General features: G+C 45.7%; 1 protein-coding gene across 1 annotated transcript; it reads left to right on the forward strand.

Moving 5' to 3' along the window:
- The first annotated feature begins 803 nt into the window (after positions 1-803).
- On the forward strand, positions 804-5954 carry LOC129785686 (E3 ubiquitin-protein ligase RBBP6-like). The gene is made up of 3 exons (XM_055818986.1): positions 804-1022; positions 3253-3352; positions 5897-5954. Exons 1-3 carry the CDS (start codon positions 857-859, stop codon positions 5952-5954), a joined length of 324 nt encoding a protein of 107 aa, XP_055674961.1. The 5' UTR covers positions 804-856.
- The last annotated feature ends 3682 nt before the right edge of the window (positions 5955-9636 follow it).

The following is a 9636-nucleotide window of genomic DNA, read 5'->3' on the forward strand; positions in this document are numbered from 1 at the left end:
AGTAGGCAGGGACAGGCCTGGGGGTTACCGGAGGGGACAGCAGGCAGTGACAGCCTGGGTGGTGACAGGAGGGGACAGCAGGCCATGACAGCCTGGGAGGTGACAGGAGGGGACAGCAGGCCGTGAAAACCTGGGGATGACAGGAGGGGACAGCAGATTGGGACAGCATGGGGGTGACAGGAGGGGACAGCAGGCCATGACAGCCTGCGTGGTGACAGGAGGGGACAGCAGGCAGTGGCAGCATCGAGGGTGACAGGAGGGGACAGCAGGCCGTGACAGCCTGGGGGTGACAGGAGGGGACAACAGGCAGTGACAGCCTGGGGGGTGACAGGAGGGGACAGCAGGCCGTGACAGCCTGGGGGGTGACAGGGCACGGGGCAGTGATGTGCCCAGGGCTGTTGGGAGAGCCCCCACAGGCGCAAGGGCTGTCAGGTGACGCAGGATGGTGAAGGCCCCAGGGGGTGACAGCAGGGACACCGCAGCCCTGGGGGGTGACAGGGCACGGGGCGGTGACAGGCTGGGGGACAGCAGGGACACCGGCGGCCCAGGCGGGGCTGATGAAGGCCCCTCCCCCAGGGGCGCTGAGTGGCCCCCTGAGCCCCTCTGTCACAATGCGGAGCCGCCTGGGTTGCCATAGCGAGCAGCTTGGCCTGGCAGCGCTGGTGCGAGGAGGGAGCGGAGGCCGAGCCAGGGCCTGTCCCCATCGTCCTCCCACCGGGGCTGCGAGGAGGAGCCGGCGGGCTCAGCCCGCGCTGCTGGCCCCAGCCCCTCGGTGGGCCCTGACCTGCTGTGGGGGCCGCGAGGCCAGCTGCTGCGTGAGGTGCCATCGCGGAGCGGGCACCGCCTGGCCCCGGCCATGTCGTGTGTCCACTACAAGTTCTCCTCCAGGCTGAACTCCGATGTGGTCACCTTTCACGGCCCCCACATCTCCCTGCGCGACCTCAGGCGCCAGATCATGGGCCGCGAGAGGCTGAAGGCGACCCACTGCGACCTGCAGGTCACCAACGCCCAGACCATGGAAGGTGCGTGGGGGCGGCGGGCGCGGGGACCGGGGACCGGCCGGCTGGCGATGGCGCAGGCGGCCAGTGAGGCGGTTGGGCCACGGCCGGCAGCGGTGACTTGTGCTGGGGCCTCAGAGCTGCTCTTCCGTGGTTGTGCGCTGGCAGCTGCCGTCAGGGCTGTGTGCGCAGCCAGGCACAGCAGCGTACGGGGTCCGTGTGCGACACCGCGCGTGGAAGAGGTTTGGTTTCTGGGAACCCTTCTAGCTAAAACGATAAGGGAATGTGGGACAATGCCTTGTCATCACAGACCTGCCAGATTTCTTTGAAAGCCGGCAGAGAAGGCTGAACATGATAGAAAAGGAGTGGGTGGCTAATTTAAAGGGGAAAAAAAAGTGGGTTTGGTGACTGAAATTTGTCTTCAGCTACTTTTACTCCACCGCATTGGAAAAGCGGTGCTTGGCTGCTGCAGAAACTGCTCAGTAGCAACGTTTTGGATCAAGAGTGTATCTGTGAGTGAGAATCTATGCAGACCCTGGAAAGCCATCTTGTAGACGAGTGTTCTGTCTAAAGTATACTTGGCATTTCTTGCTAATACAGCTTCTTTGCTGCACCATGCTACACATTCATTCAGATGCTATTGAGCATCATTTCTTCATTTCTTTCAAACGGTGCATTTTTGTCGTGGTACTGCGTGTTCAACGGTGTCAGGGCAGTACTGAAGTTTTATGGCAGATCAGTTATGGTGAATATACCTAGAAATGTTCTTAGAGAAACCCTAAGTTCTTTTGAATCTGAGAAATGGTGCTTGATTCTCAGAGACGGTAATGGTTTTGTATTACTTAGTGTGCTGTTTCAGTTTGGTAATCTACCGTCTGGCAAAGCTTGCATGTGATTAAAGACTTTGGAATATGACTTGTCAGAAATACAAAGACTTGGAAACCATCTCCATTCCTTAAACATTCAAATTTTATCGGTTGGGGTTTTTTTTCTTTTTTCCTGTGGTTCTGTGACATTCCCACAACAGTCTTGTCTTTACAATGTGTACTCATAGGATTTTTTCCTCTTCCTCTTTGATGTATTAAAACTTAAACAGAATAACATGCCTGCTGCGGTAACTGTAACTTTGGCTCCAGCCTTTCAAGTGGTTGGACCTAAACACGCTGTTTACCTACAGATAGGTAAAGTAGGTTCAGGAGAGTATCTGTGAGCAGACTTAACAGCACGGTGTTAGGGGTCTTGGGGGTGTTATGGGATCGCGTGTCATATACAGCAGTAGAGACAGACATGCAGGTAGAGGCAGACGTACAGGTTGTGACACAGATGCTTACTGGAACTTTTGTAAGGATGTTTTCCCCGTGAAAATGCAAAAATCCCCCAGCGGTTGTCAGAGCAAAGCTAAGGAATACATTTCGGTGTCATTTATGTGTATGCCAGATTTTGGGGTTTTATACATAACCGTGACTTTCCGTTTTTATTGAACAGCATCTACGTGCTTAAAGTCACCTTCAGAAGATGAAGGAAAGAACTAGGCCTGGATGCTCTGCCTAAAGGGGGTTCTTGGAGATCCTCCCTGTGGAGATATGGTAGTGGGTTTTATAACTTTGTGCAGGAGTCCTGACTAAATGTTGGCATGATCTTGGAAAGACCCTTCAGTGAACCTTGAGTGAAGATGGCCAACTTGTTCAGAGTTTTCCGAGCCGCGTGATCACGGAAATCTCGTAGTAGAAGCAATGCTAATAGAAGCTAAAAGTAAACAGGATTTTACACATCACTGGGGGGAAAAAAAAGAGATGGTGGACTCTTTTTGAAGATGGTGGGAAGGCAAAATGGATGGTTGGGATGTGTTTTAAAAGGTGGGAGGCGGGGTGGGGGTGTCCTCTTCCGTGCTCGCTATTATAGAGACATGTTCTAGGGTTTTGTAAGCTAACAGGAGCAAAAGCAATGAAAGTTAGATCAGGAAAGAGCCTCATGTTTTAGCAGACTCTGCTTTAGTGACTTTAGAGACCATTTTGCTGTTGGCATTGAAACGATTCAAAACAAATGGAAAAGATTTTGCTGCTTGTGTTTGACTATCAGACCTGAAGATTTCTGGAAAGGTACCGTGAGTGTGTGGACATGATAAAAGCATGACGCTGTGTGTAAAATGTTGCTTTTCTATCCGTAAAGGGTTCCCTGAAGTGCTATGTCATGACATATTAATATCACTCTTACGAACTGACTGATGCTTTCTCTGTATTGATGTTGTTTTCAGAATACACAGATGACAATGCCCTGATTCCAAGGCACTCATCGGTAACTGTTAGGAGAGTCCCTGTTAGAGGAGTTAAAGCTACCGGCAAGACAGACCTTGGGTAAGTAGCCATAACGCGTTGTGTTCTTTGGGAGGGGTTTCAGTGTGTTCACCTTCTTTGTGGCTGTTGGTTTACGGAGGCATTCCGGTTGTCTCTTTCTTGTTAAAGCTGCTGTTAAATTGTGTTGTGACAGGGCAGATCTGAATGTATCTGTCCCAAAGCAGACTTAGATTTTTCAGCCCGCTGGGACGTGGCATTCAAAGTCCAACAGTGGTAGCTGTTCAGACGTTTGAATTGGGTTTGTTCTTGGGCTTGGTTTTTCTGAGAGTCAAGTTCTCCGTCCTGTTTCCTCTATGCAGAGAGATTCCTTATTTTATGCTTTTGCTTGTATTGCTTTTAGAGTAAACGGAGAGACACATTGCAGTGTGAACTGGTAATTGGTTCCCATCTGCCAGCAGTCCGAGTCCCAGTGTTTGACTGCTTCCTTTGTTTGGGGGCGGGGGGGCAGGGTATTCTTACACCCCAGAGGGGTGGGGGGTGGCGGGGCTGCATGCTGTCTCCAGAGGAAAGACTGAGAGTGGCCAGCTGGCAAACCGTGCGAACAAGAAGTTTCATTCTTAAGTGATTCCTATTAGTTTCCTAAAGACAATGCCTGTGTCGGGCAAGAGAAAAAGAGCAACGTCCTAAAGCGTATTGCCTTTTGTGCCAGGACGGTGAAGGAGCAGTTGATCTTTTCCAAACCTGAAGCTCAGAAAGCAGTTGGGCACATTCCCAAATGTTGGTAGTTACCTTTCTAAGTTTGATTTCACCCTAAGCTGCTCTCTGTGCTCCAGGTATTACTGCTGTATTCCTCAGATTTATGGAGGACAGAGAATCTGATTACAATTGCAGATATTCAAATGTAAGCCTGACTACAGCATTGTTGCTGTCATCGATGTATTCGTCCAGTCCAGTTCTGTATCAGCTGCGTCAGCATGGTTTGAATGGTCATGTTTTCCAGCCTTCTTCAAGACAGACCTCTCCTCCACCATTAGTAGATATTATTGACTTGTGGTTATGCCGTGTCTTTCTAATGTTAGTTCTCAATAAATAAAGTGTACCGGCGAGTTTCAGTGTGTCTCAAACAAACAGTACAGCAGCATCCTAGTACCCATGAAGCATCTGCAAGCAAACCCCCCTGAATTTATGTGGCTCTCCTGTAAGCTTTGGGCATATTAGTGCTTTCAGGCACGGCCAAGAGTTTCTGGATGCCACAGCACTGTGCTGCTAAGCATGGCCTTGTTTGGGGGTTAATTTAGATCGGGATGCTTAGTGCTGTCTTGTCAATATAGCCTCCATTTCTGGTTGGATGACACCCTCTCCTGGTGTTGGAATGCTGCCCTAAAATGAGAGGCTAGGTGCCACTAGCATCAAAGATCCAAGAAGCACCTGCACGTGGGGATAAGGGATGAATGCCGCTGCTCTGCTAAAGTTGCAAATGGATCAGGCAGGTCAGCTTTCTATTCCTTCAGCTGGAACCATTGTGGAAACAACTGGTAGAGTTGTTAATGTTTGGGAATGGTGAATGCATGCTGTCATGGTGGAGAGGCCTTCAGGAATGTGTTAGTCACCTTGTAGTATCTTCCTCAAGGCAAGTGGATGAAGAAACCATGGTGTGGTAATCTAAAGCTTTTCCTCGCGCTTCCTCATCTTCAGGAGGTACGTGGCTGTACTTGCGAGCCTGGTGGTGGTGTAGCAGTGGCAGGAAGTATGAGCCTTTCTATTTGTGCAGGACTTGCACAGCAGCCTTTGGGTTGCCTCTGCTCGTGGGACGCTTTGGATGAGGTATGAATTGTTTGTTAACTAGATGGGCGGTTGCATGTTTGATTCATGAGTAGCATGCAGGTACAGACCAATGAGTATGTGGAATCTCGGCAAGGGCTTGTGTGTCATAAGTGTTCCCTAAAATATTGTAGCATGTTCAAGATGATCTTAAAGGAAGTTCTGGTAATCAAGACTTTTTTTCTTATTTTTTTAACACAGGCCTCCTCGATCTCAGAAAATCCTAGGAACTGCTTTCAGGTGATGTTTCTACTGCTATTTGTAGTCACTTTAGGCTAAGTATGGTAGGTACCTGAACACAGTGCTTGGGCTTCCACCAAGAAACACTTTTCTACAGACAACTGTTCTCGTTTTGTCAGAGGAGTGTAGAAACCAAAGTGCTCTATCTGGTACCTATTTGTGGTAGTGGGGCTATACAGATTGCCTGAAGGTGCCTTCGTATTTGGATGGCTGACTATTTAAGAACAGAAAAATGTAGCACAGTCTTCACAGTTTTGGTACTTAGAGAGCAGAAAGAAAATATCTGAGGACTTCTCCTTGCACTGCTGTATTCTGTATCTTAGAGTCATTGGGGGCAAAGAAGGAATGGGATTTTGGGTTTTATTTCAATTGCACTGAATGCACCAGGAGAGCACACTTTATGTATAGAAATAAATTTCCGTATTCATAAGACTACCAGTACACAATGTTTTGATGTTCAGGTTTTATAAACTGTTTTCCCTGCTTTATGTTGGTTGCGAGTGCTTTATTTTAAGTTCTGATCATCTTTCTTTCTTCTTCTAGAAGTCGAACTGGGCCAGCGAGTAGAACATCAAAAGAGGTATGTAAAAACACAAGCTGAAACTTTTTGCTACATGCTGCACCTAATTCTAAGAAATGTAGCCTTGTACTAATTTTTTAATATATATAAAAATATATAAAATATATATGTTTTATATATAATATTTATAATATATATATCTCAAACATACTTTCCAGTGAAACATAGTGTATGCTGTAAATCCAATGTATTTGATTCAGCATAGTGAAAACTGAGCAATGCCAACATTTGCGCGGTTCTAATGTGAATAATGGTATTTGTGCCTAGCAACGCATTGCATTTCGTACTGAATAGGCTAGAATATTTCTTGTGTGACTGTGTGTTGTACCGATAATGTATGCTCATTTTTAGAGCTTGTAGGTTCAAGGTTTGCACCACTGAACTTGGTGCCACTCTTCAGTACGCCACCACTTTGAATTTACATTTGGAAAAGGGGCAGCATTTTTCTTCCGGTCAGAAAACACTGTTGTTCTGCTGCTAAGACATGAATAAGTAACTCGAGGAGACACTTGACTAGTAATGGCCTAGATCTCCACTTGGCCCTTGGGGGGTATGCTACGTGCAACGATGCATTTCAAAATAGCCCTCATAGTACAAACATTACTTTGTGGTGGTGGTTGGTTTTCATCTGTAAGTATAACTGCTTGTTCTTCACTAGAATGGAGTGAGGCATTACATGAGCTCTAGGTCACTGGATCTGATCACTTTGTAAGCTCTTAGGATAACTTAATCTAGAAATTCGTGAACTTGGGGTCTAATGAAAGTAAATGAAAGACAGCGCAAAAACTATACTGCATTCATGAATCATACTTGTGTGCATTTAGTAAATGATGAGCTATTAACTGATTAATTTATAAACTGCACTGACAATGTTTCCTGTAGTGACACTTCCTACTCAAATAAACGGAAATAATTTTTTTAGATCCTTTCGAGCTGCAAATGGACAGCTTCCTTAACCCTCCGCCTTTTAAGCAGTTGTGAGCATTTGACAAGGGTCCCCCTCTGAGGTATTCTGAGCAATAGGTTGATCTCAGGAGGGGTTGGTTGCTTTAGTTTCTTCTCATTAACAACGTAGGCATACTTAAGCTGTTTAAGGTTTGGACTTTGTTTTGAACAAGTATAAATTCCACTGGCTTGGAGGTGGCTCTTCCAGTGACACTCAGAGGATATAGCGCAGGCTTTCATACAGCAGTAGGGGTGAACTATTGCTCTGTTTTGATTGTAGAACTTGAGTATGTGTTTAATTTTTCTGAATAGATTGGCGACCCTTCCGCACCTCTTTCTCTGGCCCAGCTTATTAAGGTATGCTTAGATGTACTTGCTTGTGAAATCGTGTTAAAAAGAAAGGGGTGGGTGTGGGTGTGTATCCTTGTATTTTCAAACCTTACACTGTGCTCTCTAGCTGGATAACTGCTGTAATATGAGCAAAACATTAATTGTTAATAATTCAGAGTGTTTCTCCTAACTTTAAAATATTACTTTGATACTATCCTGTAGAGAGTAGTTCCCAGCTTGGGAAGATGGAAGGGGAGCACCTTATTGGCCTCAGTGTAATGCTGCAGTGTTACTCATCTGCAAGACACAAAGAAGCAGCACTTCAGAAGCTGTTTACCATTTTTCATACGTCCCGCTCATTGTTCATTGGAAACTAACACCATTTTTACAGCAGGATTTAATTGGCTGTAAGTCATGGACATTTCTAGGGCCTTTGCAACAGCCGGAACAGACGTGTTTCTGGAACATGGACAATTGCATGGCTGTTTTTGAATTTTCAGTCATTACAGTTACAGATCCATTCTTTGAATGGTGCGGGACTGCTTGAATTGTGGCATACAGATAGAGGACGACGCAACCTAATTTGTTTACATGCAGACTGTGAAAAGTGTGCAAGTGCACCTAATTGTTGATAGGACTGTGCCAGTGTTTATGCGAGGCACATCAGCAGACGTGACCGCCTGAAAGCATATTTTGTAATGGAACTGCTTGTATTTTATGCTCAGCAACGTGTAACGTTGTCTGGGGAAACACTAGTGATTGCACTTGGTGAAGAGGCGCAGTGCTAGCCACAGAAGTGATTAAAAGCATAGTCTTTAAAGTTACAAAGACTAGAGAAGGCAGGGCCTAACGCAGAGGAGCTAGTTCTTTCCTCTGAAAATGAAGGCCAGAGCTCATGTCCAAGAGAAAGAAATCCTTCCCACTGGGAACGTCTTCCCTCGCTCGCTGCATTTATTTATTTTCTTAATAAATTTAATTGTGTTAATTAACATTTTGCGGCAGGGTGGGGGTGGGGGTGGAGGTGTGTGCAGAATTAGTTTGGGAAGCAGCCACCAAAAGACATTGGTCTCCCTCAGGGCTGTCCCTTGGTTCTGTAAAGTCATGTGAAATTTACTCTAAAATGTGGAAACCTGTCCAAGCTTTTGAGAAATTCAAAGATTTCAGAAATACGGAGATAGGTAACAAAGCAGCTCCGAACTGTTACCCTAGCCTCTTTAGTGCAGGCTGGCACAGGAGGCAATGTGTAGTAAGAACTTTTCTGCTTTGTTATGACTATGTATTGAATGCCATATTTGAATGGTGGTCTGTTCCTAGAAATGTGTTGTGGGTTTTGGATGTGTTTTGTAAACCATTTGGGTTCAGACAAATCAGTCAAGTGTCTATAAAAGTTCTCTGCAAATGTTACTGGAAATGATTTCATAGATGGAGATCTGGATTATGTTCCTGCGTATATGGAACAGCTAGATGAAATAACATGTGGAAACTAGTTGGTTGCTTTCGTGAGTGAATGCGTGTAAAAAGGAAAACATGAGCAGTTGGTCTGTAGGATAGGTGCTTGAAGTTCCAAATAATTTACAGTCACCCCCTTTGACCCTGCTTGTATCTGGACTAGTGTGTAATAGAAACATTTGAAGAAGTACTGTGTAAAAAAAACCATCTGGCTTCCATAGTTCAAAGATCTAGTTCTGCGTAAGGTTTATATTACAATTTGCGTGTTAAAAGGACAGTGACAACTGGAAAAAAATTGTAGTTCAGTCATTTCCTATGAAGAAGCGAGTGGCGGTGGGGGAGGGGGCGGAACCGTGCGGTTTGGACTGCCTACAGCACATGATGGTCAGATGTCTGCTGAAAAGAATCTTTTCTCTTGCTGAGGGATTATAGAAAGCTTGATTCCTTTTAATGCTTCTGGGTCTGAAGCTGAATTTCAGCAAGCAAAACCAACTGCCACGACTCTGAAGTTGTGTGTCCTTTTGACACTGCAGAATGTAAATACTGCTACTTGCACACATCTTTCTCAGTTAAATGTACCATGGCTAGCTTCTTTGACTAGTCTGGAGCTTAAAGACCAGCTTCAAAATGCTGGCTGGTGGGCTTTTTTCTACACATAGCTTCAGTCCGCTTGGACAAAACTTGGATTGGCTTCACAAGTCTTTATGTAAGGTACAAAGAGAGCCTATTTGTAGCCTAATGTGTGTGTCAAATAACCATTACCTGTTAAACAGACTGCCAACCTGGCTGAAGCCAATGCTTCCGAAGAGGATAAGATAAAGGCGATGATGATACAGTCCTGCCATGAATACGATCCATCCAAGTAAGTATCAAATGTGATCTTCAAAGGTTATGGAAAAAGTATGGAGATGTTTCTTTTAAGAAGAGAGACACATGCATACCTTTTCCTTTTTTTCCCCAAACCTTCTAGTTACTTGAG

The sequence above is a fragment of the Falco peregrinus genome, chromosome 14 (genome assembly GCF_023634155.1).
Source record: "Falco peregrinus isolate bFalPer1 chromosome 14, bFalPer1.pri, whole genome shotgun sequence".
Classification (NCBI taxonomy): Eukaryota; Metazoa; Chordata; class Aves; order Falconiformes; family Falconidae; genus Falco; species Falco peregrinus.